At 39.6% G+C, this 22635-nt stretch overlaps 4 protein-coding genes across 5 annotated transcripts; 2 read left to right on the forward strand and 2 right to left on the reverse strand.

Moving 5' to 3' along the window:
- Positions 1-2: 2 nt before the first annotated feature.
- On the reverse strand, positions 3-4388 carry LOC111570887 (chymotrypsin-like elastase family member 2A). The gene is made up of 8 exons (XM_023273882.3): positions 4318-4388; positions 3976-4064; positions 3649-3746; positions 2932-3054; positions 2625-2761; positions 1539-1684; positions 255-407; positions 3-122 (listed from the first exon to the last, which is right to left on the reverse strand). Exons 1-8 carry the CDS (start codon positions 4355-4357, stop codon positions 105-107), a joined length of 804 nt encoding a protein of 267 aa, XP_023129650.1. The 5' UTR covers positions 4358-4388; the 3' UTR covers positions 3-104.
- Positions 4389-4698: 310 nt separating this feature from the next.
- LOC111570890 (chymotrypsin-like elastase family member 2A) lies at positions 4699-8989 on the reverse strand. Its single transcript, XM_023273884.3, has 8 exons — positions 8918-8989; positions 8709-8797; positions 7646-7743; positions 6683-6805; positions 6433-6569; positions 5749-5894; positions 4923-5072; positions 4699-4798 (listed from the first exon to the last, which is right to left on the reverse strand). Exons 1-8 carry the CDS (start codon positions 8985-8987, stop codon positions 4781-4783), a joined length of 831 nt encoding a protein of 276 aa, XP_023129652.3. The 5' UTR covers positions 8988-8989; the 3' UTR covers positions 4699-4780.
- Positions 8990-9482: 493 nt separating this feature from the next.
- LOC111570891 (chymotrypsin-like elastase family member 2A) lies at positions 9483-17031 on the forward strand. Of its 2 annotated transcripts, none has more exons than XM_055012625.1 (8): positions 9483-9553; positions 10241-10329; positions 10428-10525; positions 10998-11117; positions 11235-11371; positions 11987-12132; positions 12855-13007; positions 16546-17031. In XM_055012625.1, exons 1-8 carry the CDS (start codon positions 9517-9519, stop codon positions 16549-16551), a joined length of 786 nt encoding a protein of 261 aa, XP_054868600.1. In that variant the 5' UTR covers positions 9483-9516; the 3' UTR covers positions 16552-17031. The 2 variants fall into 2 exon arrangements, with proteins under 2 accessions (XP_054868600.1, XP_023129653.2); XM_023273885.3 differs by lacking the exon at positions 16546-17031 and adding an exon at positions 13395-13479.
- Positions 17032-18466: 1435 nt separating this feature from the next.
- LOC111570889 (chymotrypsin-like elastase family member 2A) lies at positions 18467-22156 on the forward strand. Its single transcript, XM_023273883.3, has 8 exons — positions 18467-18537; positions 18658-18746; positions 18836-18933; positions 20313-20435; positions 20557-20693; positions 21114-21259; positions 21458-21610; positions 22072-22156. Exons 1-8 carry the CDS (start codon positions 18501-18503, stop codon positions 22087-22089), a joined length of 801 nt encoding a protein of 266 aa, XP_023129651.1. The 5' UTR covers positions 18467-18500; the 3' UTR covers positions 22090-22156.
- Positions 22157-22635: the final 479 nt, after the last annotated feature.

Genomic DNA, 22635 nt, shown 5'->3' on the forward strand with positions numbered 1-22635 from the left:
GGTAAGAGAAACTTCTGGATGCTTTTATGTTGACAACTGAGAGACATATTTACTTTGAAACCACAGTTTTTCAAATTGCTGATAAAGTCACTTGAATAGCATTTTCAGTTGTTGGTCATGACCTGTAGAGTGAATAACAGAGAAGATAATTACATTAAAATTACATTAAAGTTCCTATTTTTTCAAAGCCTTTGTTAGCTTCAGGTTACATTGTGATGTTTGTCAGGTAATCACGAAATGAAACTGTTCCTCACCCAGTTGATCCAGTCGATGTAGGAGCTGACTTTTGTGAAGACGGTGGGCTTCTGGAAGACATTGCAGCCCTGACCAGAGCCAAAGCTCACCACACCGTGGACGTCCCAGGAGCCATCCGGGTTCTGGCAGTTCAGGGGGCCACCGGAGTCTCCCTGTGGGTCACCACACGGACTGTTGGCTGGCAGCTCGAGAGGTATGACTATGTAGAATTTTGCCTTCATTCAGAGTATTTTTTCCATGAATCTCCATCTTTTATTTTGGAAATGGTAGCTTAGCGGATGCATTGCAGCTAGAAGATCCCTGGTTTAAACTCTGCATGGAGTTTGCATGTTCTCCCTGTGCATGTGTGGGATTTCTCCAGGTTCTCCAGTTTATTCCCACAGTCCTAAAACAAGCTGAGGTTAATTGGTGATTCTAAATTGTCTGTATGTGTGAATGTAAGTGTAATTGTTTGTCACTATAGGCGCTTTTCCACTAGCACCTACTCTTCTCGACTCGGTTTAGGTCATTTTCCATTACAGTTGAGTAGCACCTCATCGTGGGTGGAGTCACAAGACACTCACCGTCCTCCATCATGGTCTCCAATAATGCAGCGGCGGAGTCGAGGCCACTCTCCCTCCCTTTGCTCGCCGGTCGGTGCCCGTAAATGGCGTCCATTTGGTTAAACCACTTCCAACACCTCCGGTTTGACCCACTCCGGCTGTTGTGGTCCTTGATGGACCGATAGTCACTTTTGAGCTTTTCCAGCTTCTCCCGCGCTGCTTCATTGTCCTGCTGTATCCGTGGGCGGCCATCTGCTCCTAGACCTCCTGATACACTTTCTCGTTGCGAGTAGCACCGTCTCACCCATGGTACAGGCCTCGTGTGTCGTCACTCCATGTCCAATCAGTGGCCTGCACTCTGTAGATGTCACATTATTGGCTCGACTCAGCTCGCTGGGAACCCTGGCCAAGTAGGTACTAAAATAGTAGCTGGTACCAGGTACTATGCCCTAATGGAAAACCTCACAAACCCAGTAGAGTCAAGCTGAGTAGGTGCTAGTGGAGAAGTGTCACAAGTGTAGAGCTGTGACAGAGTGGAGACCTGTCCAAGTTGTCCCCTGCCTTCACCCTAAGTCAGCTGGGATAGACTTCAGCCCTCCCACGACCCTCATGAATATTAAGTGGTGTATGGATGGATGGATGGATGGATGGATGGATGGTTTAACTAATGCCATAACTGTCTGCTGAAACTGACCGTCAGATTACTGTTACTTCAGATGACCTTTCCTTGTATAAACTTACATTACAGCCAGCAGTGATGCCATCCCCTCCAGCGCACACCATCTTTTCCGTCGCCAGGACGCTCCACCAGTCGGGCTGTGAGCAGATATCGTGTCCGACTACGGGCAGGAGAGCCTGCTGCAGGATGTCAGCTAGAGCACCACTTGCTGGGGGGAACAAACATGGTTAACTGAGGTAAGATACAAATAAGATTTTACCCTCAGGGGAGGATCATCGTGTCCATATGTTTGACTGATATGACAATTTCCACCCACACATCCAAAAGACTTTTAGACTTTTGTGCTCGAGGCAGAAAGCAGAGCCAAAGTGAGTTAAATTAAACTGTTACAGTTTCTATCTAATAATAAAATGCCGTTTGTGCTTGGTTTTCTGTTGACAGGATACACATCTGAGTAAACTGAGTTTCCTGTTGTTGTGAGCAGGATTCACTGTGGTTGCTAAAGTCACAACTATGACCTCATGGTGCTTGTATTCAGTCATTTGAACATGTGCAGCAGTGGAGCGCATTCTGCAAGACTTCAGCATTTGTTAAAAAGGATCAGGAACATTTTTTAGAAGTGTCCTGATTCTTAAATGTGTGCATGTAAAGGCAGCTGTGGACTGACACGTGATAATCTATATTATAGAATATTATTGTTAGATTCTACAAATGACTTTGTTGAACCATGAAAGCACTGTATCTACAGAACTACCTTTTTTTGAACAACCTTTTTATATAATATTTATTTATAATTTTATGTGTAGTTTTGGTTAAAAGGTTCAGACTAAAAGATTGGTAGCAGCAGTGGGAACTGAACCCCTATCGCAGGTGTTGTTGGCTTCTAGTCCTGCTTATTGTGCAGTTTCATGAGTATTTGTCATATTTTTTTGACCGTCTATCGGTTGAGAAATGTTCATCTCGCTAAACTGAAATACACTATATTGACAAAAGTATTGGGACACCCCTCCAAATAATTGAATTCAGGTGTTCAAATCGCTTCCATGGCCACAGGTGTATAAAATCAAAAAAGTACAAGCTGTATAGGATGTTTGAATAACAGACAGAATATTTGTAATTTTGGAGTGGTCCGAGGTGCTTTCACTCACTGGAGAGTCGACCCCAGCCGGTGACGTAGCACTGGGCACCGTGGGGCAGGATGACGTCCTGGTCTGGAAGGCAGGCAGGCGTGATCGTGTCGGAGAAGGTGACGGGGGCAGACAGCTTTATCAGGGCAATGTCATTTCTGCACAAGACAAAACAATTCAGAAATCAAGATTTACAGAATAAGATGCATGTGTTAATATTTCATAGATCAGTAAACTCACTGTTACTTTCCTCACACACGATGGACCCACCGTTTGCATCCTTACTTGGAGTCATGAGGTGATTCTGAGCCGTGCGAGTTGCTGTTACCTGCTCAGGAGAACACTGTAGTCCTCATGACTGATGATTGTAGCCGCCCCTGAAGCTATCGTGCCCTCCTCAGTCACCTTCAGGCTGTGTTTGCCCAGCTCCACTCTGTAGTTGTAGCGGTCACTATGGGATTGGCAGGTGACGTGGTGTTAGCTTGGGGGTTTTAGATAGTGCTGTTGATTGTTCTCCTTGTATGTACAAAACTGTGATTAAGCTTAAGGTGGACTGCAGCTGTGTGGAAGTAATACATGGTTGCTTGAGTGGCCAGACGATCCGACCTGACTGTGACATCACATACTTATTGTGAGCCTTTTTTTTGACTGCAAAACTTCAGTATGCAGTATGAAGTTCTCTGTATACAACTTTTGTCTTGGCAGACGTTACTGCTGATGCTAGAACAACTGTTGATGAGTTCAGCTGCTCTTGCAAAAACAGAAAAAGCAATAAACAACTTATTCTGTTGGGCAGTGCAGTTTTGGCTCTAAATGTAGGTTATTTAATCACTATTGAGTATTAATCAATTCCGAACACTATATTTCTTAATTACATAAAGCAGCCATGGATTGTCAAATCAAAAGAGCCACTAATATGCTCAATTGTAACCGCAAACTTAAAATTACCCTCTTTAGATTTGCTACCTTTTCAAAAAAAGAGCGCCCCTCGTTTGTAATTTGAGTTATTCTTACAACATTCCCCCCAGTATTGAGTTAAACTCACTTGATGCAGTGTGCAGCAGAGAGAACCCACTCAGAGGAGATGAGGGTTCCTCCACAGACGTGACTCCAGCGCCCACTGCTGTCTGACTGGAGGGAGACCTGAGAAAAATAAACAGTGAATGGCACTGAAGTTTCATTCTATAAATAGATTCCTTCCGTCTTCTTATATCTGCTCAAAATGACAATTTCAACATTTTAAAAATATATATTTACACAGTAAGCTTCAGAGATGTGTTAAAATAGGCGTCACTTTTTCTATCTGGTGTGGTAAATTGAAAATGTAGAATTCTATGGTTGTGAGATGGAACTTATTTAAACCAGATGTTACCTGCCAGGGCCAGCTGTGAGGCCTGACATCCTCTCCAGCCACCACCCTGTTCAGCACAGGAGGGAAGGTGGGACGACCACACCCATAGGCTGGGACAAGGGTAGTAATGTCAGAAAACTCTACTATTGCTTGAGGTATACAATACAATACAGTACAGAATAATCACAGTTCATAAGACACATGATGTGAATTTCAAACCAGACTAAAGATTAAGAATAAAACAGCAGAAATGCTTAAACAGTTACACAATATTCCTTAAATCTCTGTGATTAATAACTAGCTGCCTGACTCATGCTGCAGCTACTGAGTTTTATTTATGTGAGAAGATTTAAACTCTCTTACCGCTAGCTACCACGAAAGCAAGAACCAGCAGCCTCCTCATGACTGATGAGGAATGTTTAATTGTATGCTTAAGCTTGCGTTGAAAACCGTCTTGTATTTATACTGTATGTGAGGAACGTCTGGTCAACACGGGCAGAAAGTCAAACAAATGTCAGAGACTGAGGACACAGCGGGTGGCTGGTGATAGGAAGTTCCCATCAGGGTTTCCACTGGTGGAAACTGGACCCTTTTTCCTATTTGTGTCACTGATCAAACTTAACAGTTGATATGTTTGTTAGAGTACAATTCATACAGGCTCCTCAGGCTTAAGATGCAGTTATACTTCATTGCTTTTTAAATTTTTTGGAAAACTCTATAATTAAAACAAAATAACACACAGTCTTGATGATTTGACACATTTATTTTTCAAAGTTTCATGATCTAAATGTGCACACAGCTGCTTTGGTCCCAAAAGGCTCTTCTCTTAAAAGGCAACCATGGTCTGTAAAAGAGAGCAAACAGACACACGAGTTACTGCAACATATTCTGTTCCACATACTTTAGACAAATACAAAAAATATTGCAGTTTTCATAAAGTTGGTTGAGTTTCAGGTTGAGAATCTTACAGCGCTGATCCAGTCACTGTAGGCGCTGACTCTGGTGAAGATGGTGGGCTTCCTGGGGAAGTTGCAGCTGAAGAAGCCAAAGCTGACGATACCATGAACCTCCCAGGCCCCGCTATCGTTCTGACAGTTCAGAGGTCCGCCAGAGTCTCCCTGAGTCATGTGAGAGAAAACACACGATATTCTACATTAAACAGTAACTTGTTGACCTGGAAAGATGCACAGTGAGTCTGCTCAGTGTTTACATCTGGCATTACTCATGATACCTTATAGACAAGAGAGATAGCTGTCACATTTTTGGGGAAAACTCATTAGAATTTTAGACAACAAAGCTCACTTGAAGGGTTAAAATGTAATAGAACAGAGCGATGACTGTTTGTGAGTGTAACTGTGATTGCTTAGCGTAGACAACTGTCCAAAACAGACATTTAGTTTAATGTTAAGATTAGGAAAAAAGGGCCAGCGAATTTCGCTGGATTTTGGATGATTTTTTCCCTGAACGTTCTTAAAGAAAATATTAGAAATTTTACTGATGTATATGTAATCACTTTAGATTTTTTTTTTTTTTCTAAAACTTTTAAGGGAAACTTTCAAGGGATTATTGGAATTTTCTTCCTGAAGATTTTGCAAATTTTCAGAAATTTGGGGAATTTTTTTGCCGAATTTTGGGATTTTTTTTCAGGCAAGGGAACAATATTTTTTGGTGCTCGTAAATGAGGACAACAGGGGGGTTAAAGGATCCAGTCTGCTAATGCGAGGAAGTACTGGTGCAACAGTGTGGTGGAATTTTACGCTAATATCATGGTGTCATTCATTATTCTAGACTCACGTTGCAACCGGCCACGACTCCGTCTCCACCGGCGCAGACCATGCTCTCCGTCACCATAGAGCCCCACCAGTTATACTGGGAGCAGGTAGCGAAGTCCACCACGGGCAGCAGAGCCTGCTGCAGGATGTCGGCGACGAGACCTCCAGCTGTGTGGAGGAGAGATGTGTAAAACCTCAAGTTCAGCTCAGGTAAGGACTGGTGTGAAATCTAGTAAGACAGATGTGGCATGTACATTTAGCACTGTCTAAAACACTATGTGTTAAATGAGGCTTAACAAACTCTGTTCATCCACCCAGCTGCCCCAGATGTTAAGATGCCAAACATGAATTGCCACATTTCTATTTCTTGTCTGGCCTTTGCTGCACGTCAGACACTGTATCTCTCTTGTCATTCAGTTCCATTCAGTTTATTGTCATTCAAACATGCTGTGTTTTCACTTCTGGTTAGATGCTAAACTGCATTTTGTTGTCCTAGTACTTGTAATCTGTGTAATGACAATAAAGTCGAACCAAACTGAAAAACTAACCTAAACTTTCTTAATTCCACAACTTTTGAGAGAATGTACTAATCAGATTGTAACACACAACCAACATTGGGACTTTTATCTGAAGATATTTCAATAATTCAATCCAATTAAATTAAACTGAGTTTGTCTCAAAGAAATTAAACAAACTGGACACTCACTGTAGGTGTGACCCCACCCAGTGACGTAGCAGGCTTCATTGTTGGGGAGGATGGCACCATTGGTGGGAAGACAAGCAGTCATAACAGTGTCAGAGAAGACAACAGGGGACTGCAGTTTGATCAGGGCAATGTCATTACTGGAGAACAAACACATTAGGTGTCATCAGCAGCCTGTAACGCTGGTGTAAATTATCTGATTGTCAGGTCTCACGGTTCATCGCTAGGTTGGCAGTGAGAGGTGATACGTTACCGAAATAACAGGGCGTCCCACTTCTCATGCACAATGATGTCGGCGGTGCCCATGAACACTTCACCATTCTCCGTCTCCCTCAGGTTCTGCTTTCCCAAGACCACTCTGTACTCCCTGCCACTGCTGCAGGACAGAGCAGAACATCAAGCAGTTCTGTATTACCAAAGATCCATTTGAAAATCTGCAGCTATCCTTAAACCTCCATCATTACCAATTATGCATGATTTTATGCAGATCAGCAAGCATTTTAATCTACTGTTAAGGCCTAAAAGTTTATCTTAATGCTCGTGTCGTCCTGCGGGGCAGAACTGAGCCGTTTTAAAGTTTGAAAATGTGGGGAAAAATATATTTTCACAGTGAAACTTCTGATGTCCACATTTTTCAACATTTTCAACATTTTTGGGAAATTTTTGAACATTATTTGTTGGAAAAAAGAAATGGTAAAAATGTTTCTTAAGAATATTCACAAAAAAGTCAACCAAAATCCAACGAATTTCGCTGGATTTTGGTTGATTTTTTGGTGAATGTTTTTAAGAAAATATTAGAAGTTTTACTGATATATATGGAATCACTTTAGATATTTTTAGGATTTTTTTGGAAGATTTTTACTCAATTTTTAAAAAATATTTGGGCATTAAAAAAAAACTATTAAAGGTAATTTTTAAGGAATTATTTGAATTTTCTCCCTGAAGGTTTTGCAAATTTTCAGAAATTTGGGGAATTTTTTTGCTTAATTTCTGGATTTTTTTCAGACAAGGAAACAATATTTTTTGATGCCCGTAAATAAGGACAACAGGAGGGTTAAGACAAGCAAGCAAATGTGTAAGTGGGTTGAGATTTACCCAGCAGATATTGCTCTGTCACCTGACTGAAGCTTAATTGAATCAAGCCAAAATGTATTAGAGGCAATTTATGATCACTAATATAGAGATTTGTGTCAGTGCTGCATTCGCCGTTTCATACCTGATACAGTGAGCAGCAGTGAGGACCCACTGGTTGGAGATCAGAGTACCTCCACAGTCGTGTTTCCACTCACCTCTATTGTTGTACTGCAGAGAAATCTAAAACATGTATGGAAAATACAGTGAATAATCTCAGACTTTGATTTTTGTTTTGTTTATGGAATGGTATTGTTGTTCAGGCTGTTTGCAGAGTGCATGCTCTGATGGGATGCCTGCTACTTTCTTTCCAACCAGTCTTCTGATGATCTAAATGCACCTCAACTTTAGCCACCTGTCAAAATTTTAAAATCCTTTGCAGCATTTTTATTTAATTTATTGAATTTGAGGCACATTGTTACTGCATTGGAACCACACTAACCTGTGCTTTTTGCCTTTTTCATTCAGATAATCTCATTTTATTTGTAGCATTTTATTCTGTTTTGACCTATTTGTCTAATATGTTGATAACACTTTGAATTGCTACGATAAGAATGAATGAACGTTTGATTTCAGATGTGAGAAAAAAAAAGCCACAAATACCAATCAAAATATTCAAAACGAAGCAAAGCAAAAAATAATAACCCAACATGTCCAAAAAGGAGTAGGACGAAGCATGAGCTTATTTCCGCCTTCTCCATTTCGACCATCAATCACTAACTACACCATCTCCATAGTTGTTTATCTACATATATACAAACAACATAGATAATAAATACTATACATCAACAAATATTAAATCATCAGTGATATATAATCATGTCAAAGCCCCTCCTCCTCCCTGTACCTCGTGAAAATCATATTTGTGTGTTGCTTTTTAAACTGCTTGGACATTGCTTGAGCTCCACCTCCAATACCATCCATAACCTCACTCCACATAGAACGTTCACAAAAAAATCAACCAAAATCCAGCGAAATTCGCTGGATTTTGGTTGATTTTTTTTTTTTGTGAATGTTCTTAAAAAACATTTTTAAGATTTCTTTTTTTCCACCAAAAAATGTTAATCTTAAAATTCTGAGCGCTTTAGTCACCAGTCTATTTATCACACAATGCACTGACACATTAGACATCTCAGCATGTTCTTTACCTGCCAGGGCCAGCTGTGAGGTCGGGCATCCGCTCCTCCAACCACGCGGCTCGCCAACGGGGGGAAGGCGGGCAGGCCGCACCCATAGGCTGATGAGACATACGAGAAAGACTCTTCAAAACCACAGCTGGGTTCACACAGCTGTTCGTCTGCATACAGTTTGTAAGAAAGCTAAAATCGCAACTTTCTAGCAAGAAAAAGATCCTTACCACCAGCAACAAACAGAGCGAGAACCACGAGCTTCATCTTGTCTGTACCTTCGCAGTTTGCAGTCAACATCTGCCATATTTATACCATTCACAGCCTTATGCAACCTGGAAAAACTCTATCAAATAATTGGAAATTTGCCCTATTACAAATTAAGCTGGTGGGGTGGAGCTTAGTGAGCATCAGACCATAAATGTATAAATGCGCACACTTTAGCACATACCAGACCTTTTTATTTACGTGAATATTGTGTGGTTTCACATATAAAATGGGAAAGTACTCATATTTTGTTAATACAGATGGACTGATTATTTTTTAATGAATACACAGGCATAAAACATCATCTTTCCCTATAAAATGAAAAGACCCGAGCAGCTCAGGAGGCATCTGTGTGGTTCACACAGCAGGGAGATAAGGCCTGTTTGGGGAAGTCTGTGGTTACTTATCTCCAAGGTTGATTTATATGTTTCCTATCAGCTTTACCAGGTCCTGTTGAGGTAAATGCTGAACAGCACATTTGTTGAACATATACATAGACTTATGATAAAGCACTATATAAAGAGAAGCTAATCACTCTGAGCTTCTGCAGAAGACAGCCACCATGAAGTTCGTGATCTTGGCGTTGTTTGTTGCTGGCGGTAAGATAATAACACTTCTCTGTCTAGAAAATTACATTTGCTGTAAAACTATGAGGTGAATCTGAGAATTTTATATTACAGCTAGTGTCAGGACCCCAGTATAAATCAGTGTATTTAATATCAGCACTGAAGCACACGTTTTTCTGTTCCTCTGGAGGATAATGGACTAAGAAAGAAGGACTACAAACATGGCTGCATCCATCAGAAATCTAGGCTGTTACTGTGCTCTATCAGCAGGATCTAACAGCAACTTCAAGACAAATCAACACAGCTGATAATAATGATAACAGCAAAGCCTTGATTCATGTTCCACTATGTTCTAACAGGTTCTATCGTGTTCCAGAGTCTTTAATGGCTCCATGTTTGTTGGGTTTAACTTCTAGATTCTAGAGTCTCTCCGAGGTAATGGTGGTTTCAGGGTGTGTTGCAGCTCTTCTTTAAAAAGGAAGGCTAAGGGAAGGAAGTTTGTGGGCTTTTCAAAGTTAAAGCCCCTAGTTAGCTGAAAAATAAAGCTAATGGGATGCATCAAAGACCACTACACTATCAAAATAAAAGTTCTGAAAAGTTACAAAAGGTTTACCAGGGACTCTGACATAAATGATACCTTATGTGTAATTATAGGAAGACATATTAACTGGCAATATAAATTTCTTGAGACATTTTCTGACTTCTATTGCTGTCTCCCAGCCTACGGGTGCGGCCTTCCCACCTTCCCCCCCATCCTCAACAGAGTGGTTGGTGGAGATCAAGCCCGTTGGCACAGTTGGCCCTGGCAGGTCTACTTCTTTCAGACTTTTGCTTACAATTCAATGTCTTTAAGTGTCTTTGTCAGATCATAAAACTTTGTTGCGCTGTCGCCGTTTGTTCTCCTCAGGCGTCTCTGCAGTACCAGAGTGGCAGCTACTTCTACCACTCATGTGGTGGAACTCTGATCTCTGATCAGTGGGTCCTGACTGCTGCTCACTGCATCGGGTATGACTTCAAATTAAAAGACATCAGAAAGTTGTAATAATATTTGCTGAAGACAAACACAGATTAGATATATGGTAGACTGGATACTAATTCAAGCAGCCTTACAGATATGGTGAGAAAAATGATGGAGTTGCAATTGATATACATGCTAAAATTTCATCTTTAACAGCCTAATAAGTACAATCCACAGAATTGGAAGAACAATGTAAATCAGTTTGTAAAATGAAGTCGACTGAAATGAGCTGTGGACACTGTTAGGACACATTTTTAAAAAGCTATTGAGCATATATTAGAATATTTAATAACTTTCAGTGTTAAATGAACACTTCCTGGTCACAGCAGCTGTCCCCTACTAATGTAATGGTAGCAGAGATAATTGTTTTGAAACTAGTTTTCTAATAGAGTTAAGTGTGACACTTTATTCGTTCTAAGTGACTTGGATGTTTGTTTCTCTACTTTTTGTGCCAAGCAGCAGTCGCACCTACAGGGTCTACCTGGGAAAACACAACATAAAGTTGAATGAGGATGGTTCCATCGCTGTCAGCCCTGAGAAAATCATCATCCACGAAGACTATGACTCCAAAAAGATCCGGTGGGCCATAATACGTAACGCACAATATACAATGAGGTGCTGCTGTACACATTACTCATGTTATTAATGCTCACCAGCACTCTCTTTCTCTATGTGCCGTTTCTATTCAAACTCCAGTAATGACATCGCCCTGATCAAGCTGTCAACTCCCGTCAAATTCTCCAACACAATCATGCCTGCCTGTCTTCCCAATTCTGGTGAAATCCTGCCTCATGATACGCCCTGCTACGTCACTGGCTGGGGACGGATGTGGAGTAAGTTCTTTTAGCTAAATAAACTGATCCACTACGTATGAATGCTGCCAAAGTAATCTGATGTCATATCTTTAATGTATAAACAACTTTATTATGAAATTCGTGCTAACACTGCCTCAGAGATATAGTTTTTCTTACCAGGTCCTCTTTCAGTTTTCAGAATAGATGAGACTGAGTTACTCAATACTCAGTAGGTTAATCATCAACCTAAATGTTACTACTAATGCTACATAAAACAAACAAACAATAAGACAATGACATAACAAAAGGAATGAAGTGGTTAATTTCAAAAGGGATCAAGTGGTTGAATATGCGATCAAGATCTCTTCACATTCGACCTGTTTTTTTTTTGTTTGTTTATTTTTTTTTTACTTTAACTTGTCATTATTTACCCAGCTATTTCAGAAGTACACTGTGAACTTTATCTATTCTAATTAACTATGTGTTTAAACAGATGGAAACTCTGCCTGAAAGATATGTTGATCTTTTCCAACAATTTTCTTTCTTTATTTTTGTCTGAATTTAATCTGTACCTCGTGGACCTAATCTAGGAACCGACTCAACCATGAATTAGACGTAGTGCTGAATGTGAGTGCCTTGTGTTTTCTTTTAAAGCTGGAGGTCCTCTTTCCAACACCCTGCAGCAGGCCCTCCTCCCTGTGGTCGACCACTCCACCTGCTCCAGGTCCGACTGGTGGGGCAGTGTGGTCACCAACGACATGATCTGTGCTGGAGGAGATGGACTTGTGGCTAGCTGTAATGTGAGTCACATTAACTGAATATATCAACCTGACTTACTGATTAAAATTTTGCACTCGTTACCAGTCCCAAACAAAGAAATACACAGTAGGACTGATGATAAAACTTTTATTAACTGCTGCGACATAAAACAAACAAATAAGACAATGAGATAACAAGCAACACACAGTGAATGAATGAATACAGATGAAACTTATGGATATAAAACTGTTCAGTTCATTAGTGTATATAAAGTTCTGGGTGTTAAGGAGAGAAAGGTTAGGAGGTCACAGTAAAGAATGCCTTCACCTCTTCTCCAGGGGTTTGGTTATGTTCAGGATTCCCTCCTGTTGTGTCTAAAAGGGCAGTGAGTGGTCATTTTGACGTAAACATTCAACTTATTGTTCCATTTGGGTGAAAGTTTTAGATTTGCTGTCTTCTTAAATGGTCTAGAATTTTAGAATTAGAATATGCTTTATTGCCATTATACAGTGTATAAAGAAATTATCTCCCACCAAATTTATATCTGTGAGTTGTTTGACTTCTGTGAGTTGCTTTGGAACGTGCCTGGCAATAAACTGTTGTTCTGCTCCTCAGTACGTTCCACTTTCCAATCCAGTTCCAACAAAACAAAACCCAGCCTGGCACTTAAACGTTGCATTTTTGTGCTATGGACATTTATGTTATAAAGCTATCTCCTGATCCACTTTTCACCAAATGTCACATTCGTCTTCTTTGTGCATAGGGAGACTCTGGCGGTCCCCTGAACTGTCAGAACGCTGATGGTTCCTGGGACGTCCACGGAGTGGTGAGCTTTGGCTCAAGTTTGGGCTGCAACTACGAGCAGTTGCCCTCCGTCTTCACCAGAGTCAGCGCCTACATGTCCTGGATCAACAATGTAAGTGGAAAAACATTGAATTCTAAAATTAAAGATACACTGCTGTAAAAGTTCTTCCTTGCCTGCAGATTGAGCCTCCATTGTTCACCAGATTTACAGACAAAGCAAAGAACATCTTGTCACTAATCATAGAAATGGTTATATTTAAAGGGAGGAATTGCATTTTTATGTTTGGCAAAATCAATGATTGTAGAGAAATTACTAAATAGAATTCTAAAAATGATGAAATACTGTAGTCTACCTGCCCTAATTTTTTTTTTACTTTGAACTTCACCAACTCAGTAGCTCAGGAATACTGAGAGTGGAAATGTGATTTGGAGCTGCACATAAATGCTATAGTTAAATTAACCAACTTAAAATGTCTTCTTAATGTTTTTTTTTTTTCAGGTGATGACCAAAAACTAAGATGTGGATTCATCTTTGGTGAACATTGTTTGAGGTTGCACCATGAAATAAAGAATGGAGGGGTTAATACGTCTCCTGAGTTTTCTAAATCAGACTTCTAAGTGGTGTTAAAGATTTAAGAAAAAACACCAACAATATTTAAAAAGATGCAGCCCTCCTCACGTCAACATTCATTTATGGTTTCATGCAGGATTCAGACACCAGCTTCCAAAGCCAAAGTTCAACATGTAACTCACTGAACCACCACATCCTCTTCTCACTGTGGACTTGCTCATAACAACTAGATGTTAAAAGAGTTCTAAAATTATGCCTATATAAAGCAATGCAAATTATAATGTCTAATAGTCAGACAGGTTAGAAATGAACACAGGGTTACATGGGGAGACATTTATCAAGTATATGGGGGAATTTGCTGAAAACTATTTTTATACAGCTTTTAAAAATCTGAATGTATACAAATGCATGCATATTGGGTATAGCTTTATTATTGTATTAATTACAAAACGTCAAATACTTAAACAGGTTGGAAATATCACATAGTTACTCAGGGAAGTATTTAAGTCCGCTGATTAGATTTTTTATAACAGCGTTTCACATTTTATTTCATTTTTTAGAGGGAAAAAAATTTACTTCCTCTCTTTGATGCCAAAGAAGTTTCTCAGTTTACGAGATGCACCTGAATGCACCATGACGGGTCTTCCTTAACAAACTGTTTATGCTTCAATTTGGTCATTTTATCCTCATCCTGTTTCAAAATTTGAATCTTCAATGTATCGGGGAGAAATTTATGAGCCAATATTCATCTAAAAAAAAGGGTGCAAAGTCTTCATCATTAAATCATTTTACCGCAAAGTCGCTGTTTCAGAAAAACAGACCAAGAAGAAACAGTCGCCATCTTTGACTTATTAAACTTGGAAACTCTGAAACTACCTCCGAAAATTTAAACTCCGGCAGGTTTGTTTATTCGATGTTTGTCCTTTAAACATCACTAAACTGAATTGTTAGCTAGCTGAAGCTAAATCGTTTATTCGGAAAGCATTTAAACGGTTGTTTTCAGGCAGCTGACGATAAAAATGACGCATATTTCTCGTCTAAAATGAGCTTTTTTGTTGGCAGACTTGATGTGGATTTGACCTTTAAGCTAATATTGCTGAATTCTATGCCACAGTAGTTTCTCCACTTCTGAAATAAATTAGGCCAGTCACATAACAAAAACACTTGAAAAAGATGTACTTTTAAGCTCGGCCAGTAAGTCACAGTAGCATCTCTGGAGCTAATCTGTGCTAGCTGTCGGCTAGTCTGAAGGCAAACCATCACTCCCCGGAAAGGTGTCGCACATTTTACAACACAAAAGAGTGGACATGTGGGTTACAGAGCAGTTGTCTAACATTATTCAAATTAACTTAGTCATCCTGCCGTTTTTGCGGGTGCACTAAGTGTAGTTAGGTGGTGGTGATTCATGTAAAAGTCGCAGCTAAGGTGGAGACAGTGAAGCACACATTCCCACTCAAACTTTTTTTAAAAAAAAGTTGAAAAGAAATGATGTACCAGATGAACTGAGCACACAAACTACATCAGTTATGGTAGCAGGAGTGTACATGACCTGCTTGCACACTACCAGATAGAAATATATAATTGGCAGACATGTCAATCATCACAATCATGCAGCTAAAAATGTGAGGAAGAAGTGTCAGGTTTAAACTACTATGTGATCATAACCAATGCAGAGGAGTGTGAGGACCTGGATTTAACTGAGTAAATAGGTAAGAACCTTCCATTGGATAATTACAGCAGAGATAAATAGTTTCAGCTGCAGCAGCTTAGTTAACCCTAGCTGATGCAGTGAGTAGCTTCTTATTTCTTAAACAACCATGTTGGAAGACATTTCCTGTGGTCATGGAAAGGATGTTAATCTGTATCAGAAGAGTCAAATTATTGGCCTGCATCAAGCAAAGAAAACAACTATGGAGATTTTTGAAACTACTAAAAATCAGGTAAAGAACCATCCAATGAATTATTAAAACCTGGAAGGATAGTGGTGAACCATCATCTCCGAGGAACAAATGTGGTCTGATGAGTCCAGATTTACCCTGTTCCAAAGTGATGGGGGCATCAGGGTAAGAAGAAGAGGTGGATGAAGTGATGCCCTCATCATGGCTAGTGCCTACTGTACAGACCTGTGGGGGTTAGGGTTATGATCTGGGGTTGGTCAGGTTCAGCAATGTTATGTTCCCAAAGAATGAGGTCAGCTGACTACCTGAATATACTGAATGACTAGGTCTTTCCATCCATGGAGTTTTTTTTCCCTGATGGTATGGGCATGTTCCAAGATGATGATGCCAGGATTCATGGGGCTCACAGTGAGAATGAGTGGTTCAGGGAGCATGAGATGTCATTTTCACACATGGATATCCTCCACAGAGTGCAGACCTCAGGCCCACTGAGAATCTTTGGGATGTTCTGGAGAAGACTTTGTGCAGTGGTGGGACTCTCCCATCATCAGTACAACATCTTGGTGAAAAATGAATACATCTCTGGACAGAAATAAATGCTGTGACATTGCAGAAGCTTATCGAAACGATGCCACAGCCAATAAATGCCAAAGCTGAAGGCAATCCAGCAAAATGTTGGAGTGTGCAGCGCTTTTTTTTGACTGATCAGTGTATTTCATACAGTGTAAATCTGCAGCGGTCTTTAAAACACAATCATCAACCAATTGTGGTTCAGTTTATGCAGCTCAACAAGCATTTTAATCCACTGTCATTCACTGTTGTGTGTCAGATACGGTGAGCAGCAGTGAGGACCCACTGGTTGGAGATCAGAGTATCTCCACAGGTGTGTTTCCATTTACCCTCTCTGGTGTACTGCAGGAAATTGGAAACATGCATAAACATACAATGAATGTTCTGTTCAGGGATTGGTGTTGCTCTTTAGGCTGTTTGCAGTGTGCATGTCCTGATGGGATGCCTGCAAATCTCCTGATGATTTAAATGCATCTCAACTTTTGCCACCTTTCTAAGTTTAACTGTCAAAATCTAAGGATGTTCTCGGGCTTCACTGTGATTTATTGTTTCCTGTGCAGGAATTTTTCTTGCTTCATTTACATGTTTACCCCATATGTCCCTACGTGCAGCCTTAGATCCTTGGGCGAGTCCCTCCTGATCGTTGAAGTTGAGGCTTAAATCCAAGGGTGACCGGGCCTTCTCTGTCAGGTTCCCTCGGCTTTTGGAATGACCAGCCTGAGGAGATGAAGCTCGCTGAATCAGTAACCTCTTTTAAATCACTTCTTAAAACCCAGTTTTATAGACTGGCCTTCAAGTAAAGTTCTCTTTTTCCCTCCTTTTATCACTCTCTGCCCTTTTATCCTTTTTAAATTTTTTACTGCTTGTAGTCCCCCTTTCTACCCTCCTGATCTTAATCTGTCTATTTTTCATTTTGTCTTCAGCTTCTCTCTTTGTCGTCCTTTTAACCAGCTTTTAATTAGCTATCCATTCTGTACATTTTGTCTTTTTTTATGTTCTATCTGTCAAAGCACTTTGTGAATGTTCTTGAAGGTGCTATACAAATACAATTATTATTGTTATTAATAAATTTGGGGGAATTTGTTACTACACTGGAACTACACATTTTTTTTGCCTGTTTATTTATTTGAATCTTAATTCATTTGTATTCTTTTATTTATTGAGTTTATGTTCATTTTTATAGTGAAAATTCTAATACAGTGACTTGCTTTTCTAAAAGCACTTGGAAATGAGCTTCGCTTACTTTCATACTTTCAAAGTGTGTATATTTTTTATTCTTTGTAATTTGTCCCACGCTTTCACTGCATGTTTTTTACCTGCCAGGACCATCTGTGAGGTTGGACATCTACTAAATTATTCAAAGGCACGAATTAGATTATACAGGTATATCTGTAGCACTTTGTAACAAGGCTAAAATACCAACTTAACAAAGATACGTGGCTGTTGAAGTGTTGTTGTGTGATGTTTTCAGCAAGAAAAAGATCCTTACCACCAGCAACAAACAGACCGAGAACCACAAACTTCATCTTGTCTTGTCATCTTGACAAATAAATTTATTCCATATCGAATGTAACAATCCCAACATTGATTACCTTTTGAACGAAAAATAATGCCTTCTTCAGCAACTCCTATTTCAACACACAATGGCACAGCTGAATATACTGTATTAGTTAAATGCAATTAACCAATACACAGTTATTAGAAGAATACAGAAAACTCCACTTACTTTGTCATGCTACACAAACATAGATCAGCTCAGGAAGTTTGCAGAATATGCTGGAGATGTTTGTTTATATGAAGTGCAATTCATTTGCATTTATCCACTGTCATTTTTCCATTTAATCAAAAATAATGCAGTCACAATTGGATATACAATGTTAATGTTTTTTCATAAATGCCAACATTTTGTTTTGATTTTAAAGTACAATGCAACAAAAATGAATGCTTTCCATTGCTGCTAAACCAAGACATGCTACTGTACTACAACTACAGAACCTGTGTTATGAGCCATAAAAACTGTGGTTTACTAAAATATTTATTTCTATCAATTCCCAGTCTTGCAAGAATATAAATAACACAAACATACTAAGATTCTCTTATGACAATCATGTTAATTAAGCTAAAATGTTACAATTTGTGACTAAAATACATTTCTTGACTTTATAGGGTGTAACATGTTTAGAAGAATTTCGAAAAATATTTTGGTGTGCACACTTTATTTTGTACCAAACCAAAACTGTAGTTTGGGTTGAAGAGAATATTGTATGGTTGCACATATAAAATAGGAAAATACTCATATTTCTTTCTCTTTAACTTCTCATCTTCTCTCACTGTAAAGTGAAAAGACCCGACCAGCTCAGGAGGCATCTGTGTGGTTCACACAGGGGTAGAAGTGTAGAGATAAAGTGTGTTTTGCATGTGTTTACTTATCTCCAAGGTTGATTTATTTTTCCGTCCAACTTTACCTGACTCTGTTGAAGCGCTGAGTAACGCTGTTGTAAATGCACCTGCTAAAGCACTATATAAGGAGAAGCAAGTCACTGAGCTTCTGCAGAAGACAGTCACCATGAAGTTCGTGATCTTGGCTTTGTTTGTTGCTGGCGGTAAGATAATGACACTTCTCCGTCTAGAAATGTTCCTGCAAAATTTTGAGACAAACCTGAGAGTTTAATTTTACCGCTAGTGTCACGACATCAGCATAAATGCTTTCTGTTGTCTCCCAGCCTACGGGTGCGGCCTCCCCACCTTCCCCCCCATCGTCAGCAGAGTGGTTGGTGGAGACGACGTCCGTCAGAACAGCTGGCCCTGGCAGGTATGCTTCTGTCAAAACTTCTCTTTAAACTTCAGTGTCTTCCTGGGATGGTAAAACACTGGTGTGCTGTCATTGTTTGTTCTCCTCAGGCCTCTCTGCAGTACAAGAGCGGCTCCAACTTCTACCACACATGTGGTGCCACTCTGATCTCCAGTCAGTGGGTCCTGACTGCCGCTCACTGCATCGGGTAGGACTTAAAATTTAAGCAGAAATTAGGTGTGAGTACACAGAGGACAAAGACATGCTAGACATATCATAGACTGGATACTACTTCAAGTGGGCTTAACCCTCGTGTCCTGTGGGTCAAAATTGACCTAGTTTAAAGTTTGAAAATGTGGAGAAAAAGGAAAAATTCACAGTGAAACTTCTGATGTCCACATTTTCAACATTTTAGGGAAATCTTTGAACATTTTTTGGTGGAAAAAAGAAATGTTAAAAATGTTTCTTAAGAACATTCAAAAAAAATCTACCAAAATGCAGTGAATTTCACTGGATTTTGTTCTATTTTTATGTGAATATTCTTCAAGAAAATATTAGAAGTTTTACTGATATAAATGGAATCACTTTAGATATTTTTAGGATTTTTTTGGAAGATTTTTACTCATTTTTTGAAAATATTCACAAGAATTTTCTTGCCAAATTTGGGGGATTTCTTTTTAAATAAAAATTTTAAGGAAAGCTTTTAAGGAATTATTGGAATTCTCTTCCTGAAGGTTTTGCAAATTTTCAGAAATTTGGGGAAATTTTTTGCAGAATTTTTGGATTTTTTTCAGACAAGGAAACAATATTTTTTGGTTCCCGTAAATGAAGACATCAGGAGGGTTAAAGAGACAGTATGGTGGGAAAAATAATGAAGTTGCAATTGTACTTGAACTTGACCACCCTATTAAGTACAATACACAGAATTAGAACAACAACAATGTAAATCAGCCTGTAAAATTAAGCTGATTTAAATGAGCTGTGGCTACTGTTACAATTCTTAATTTAATCAGTGAAATATTTTTTAAAAGCTTTTGAATAGACATCCAGCCATCCATTATCTGTATACTGCTTAATCCTCATTAGGGGTGGGGACTGGAGACTGTCCCAGCTGACTGGACAGGTCACCAGTCTATCACAGGGCTCCACATAGAGACAAACAGTAACACTCATATTCACACTTGCAGGCAATTTAGAGTTACCAATTAACCTCAGCATGTTTTTGGACTGTGGGAGGAAACCGGAGTACATCCAGAATGCTCCCAGGCTCACGCCGGGACGGGAGACTAGCTGCAAGGCGATGGTGCTAATCACTGAGCCACTGTCCAGCCCTGAATAGATATTAGAATATTAATAATTGGTAATCAAATTCTGTTTTCACCATGTAGAAAATGCTGATTTAGTGACTTTCAGAGTTGAATGAACACTTAATGGATGCAGTAGCCATCCAATACTAATATAATGGTAGCAGAGATAATTGTTTTGGTCCTACTTTGATACAACTGTGTTCAAATAGAGTTAAGTGTAACATCTTATTAGTTCTAAGTGACTTAGATGTTTGTTTCTTTGCTTTTTGTGGCCAAGCAGCAGTTACACCTACAGGGTCTACCTGGGAAAGCACAGTCTGGACACCAACAATGAATCTGGTTCCATCGCCATCACCCCTGAGAAGATCATTGTCCATGAGGACTGGGACTCCTACAGAATCCGGTGGGCCATAATATATAACCTCACAATATGTAGTGGCCTGAATTTGCTGCTGTCACTGTTTTAAGCATGTTTGATAGCGCTCACTCTGTTTTCCATTGTGCCGTTTCTATTCAAACTGCAGTAATGACATCGCCCTGATCAAGCTGTCAACTCCTGTCAAATTCACCGACTCCATCATGCCTGCCTGTCTTCCCAATTCTGGTGAAATCCTGCCTGATGGTGCCCCCTGCTACGTCACCGGCTGGGGACGTCTCTGGAGTAAGTTCTTTTAGCTAAATACTTAGTTTTTTATTTAACCTTTATTTATACAAGTAATGTCATTGAGACATGAGGTCTCATTCTCAAGAAAGACCTGTTAAAATGATTTCAAGTACCTGTAAAGGCTGCTGGAATAATCTCCTCATCCTATTTTTGTGTGTGTAATCAATGCTCCTGTGGAACTGGTGCTACCACAGGTGTAGTTTTTCTCAGCAGTTTTCCAAATTGACTGTGTTAAACAGATGGAAACTCTGCCAGAAAGATATGTTGATCCTTTACAACCATTTTACTATTTCTGTTTTTACCTGTGTCTGAACTGAAATTGTGCCTTCTGGACCTAGTTTATGAACTGACCCAGCCACTAATATGACGGCTTTGACTTCAGTGCCGAATCTGAGTGTTTTGTGTTCTCTTTCAAAGCCGGAGGTCCCATTGCTGACGTCCTGCAGCAGGCCCTTCTGCCCGTTGTCGGCCACTCTACCTGCACCAGGTATGACTGGTGGGGCAGTCTGGTCACCAACAACATGATCTGTGCTGGAGGAGATGGAGAGCTGGCTAGCTGCAACGTGAGTCACATTAACTTTATATACCAAACTTGTGCCACTTTTCATTCCAGTTCCAACAAAATAAAAGCCAGCCTTGAGCTTAAACATATCTCCATGTTGTGTCATTGCAATTTGGTTGTATGAACTTTGTTTTATAAAGATGTTTGCATTTTTCTGTTCAGTTTTACCGAGTATCGCATTCATCTCTTCTGTCCTTAGGGAGATTCTGGCGGCCCCCTGAACTGTCGTAACACTGATGGTTCCTGGGACGTCCACGGAGTGGTGAGCTTCGGCTCCAGCCTGGGTTGCAACTACTACAAGAAGCCCTCTGTCTTCACCAGAGTCAGCGCCTACATTTCCTGGATCAACAATGTAAGTGGAAATTAATTTCATTGTAAATATTTGTCCAAAAAAATGCATGATACACAAGATACCCTTTTTGCTTATTTTTGGCTCAAGCTGACTGCAATAAAGTTCTTACTTCCCTGGAGATTGAGCAGATTAATAGACAAAGCACAGAACAAAAAAGACCATAGCATAATTTCCCCTTGGGGATCAATAAAGTATTTCTATTCTATTCAATTCTATTCTATTTAAAAATTCCATTTCTAACTTTGTTGAAGATAAATGATTGTACACAAATTTCTAAACATAATCCTTACAATATTATGAAACACTGTAGTCTATCTGTCCTAATTCTATTTTGAATTTCAACTACTCTGTACCTCAGAAATGTTCAAAGTGGAATTGTGAGTAGGATCTGCAGACAGATGCTCTCATGCCTTGTACCAGAGCAGTTTACAATATTCTCTTAATACTTTTCTTTTTTCCAGGTGATGACCATCCACTAAGATGCAGATTGCTCTTCGGCGTACGTAGTTGTTAGTTGCACCATAAAATAAAAAAAGGCAAAGTCAATACACCGTCTTCTATGTTTTCTTTCTCAGTCATCAAAATGGTATTAAAGATTTAAAGGGAATAAAAAAAACACCAGAATTTAAAAAGATGCAGCCCTCCTCATATTCTAGTCCCTTCCATGACAAACACTGATTCACGGATGACTTCATGCAGGATTCAGACACCATCTAACTCATTGCATAACGTCATCTGATCGGCGAAAAACCCAGTGTTTGGATAAAATCTCCTGTCATGGGATAGATTTTGTAAAACCAGGAGGAAATGCAGAAGTCTAGTTTACTCTGATACTGCTTGACCCTCCTGTTGTCCTCACTTACGGGCACCCAAAAAATACTGTTTCTTTGTCTGAAAAAAATCCAAAAATTCAGAAAAAAAATTCCCCAAATTTCTGAAAATTTGCAAAAACTTCAGGCAGAAAATTCCGATAATTCCTTCACAGTTTCCCTTAAAAGTTTAATTTAAAATCATCCCCCAAATTT

The sequence above is a fragment of the Amphiprion ocellaris genome, chromosome 8 (genome assembly GCF_022539595.1).
Source record: "Amphiprion ocellaris isolate individual 3 ecotype Okinawa chromosome 8, ASM2253959v1, whole genome shotgun sequence".
In the NCBI taxonomy this organism is placed as follows: Eukaryota; Metazoa; Chordata; class Actinopteri; family Pomacentridae; genus Amphiprion; species Amphiprion ocellaris.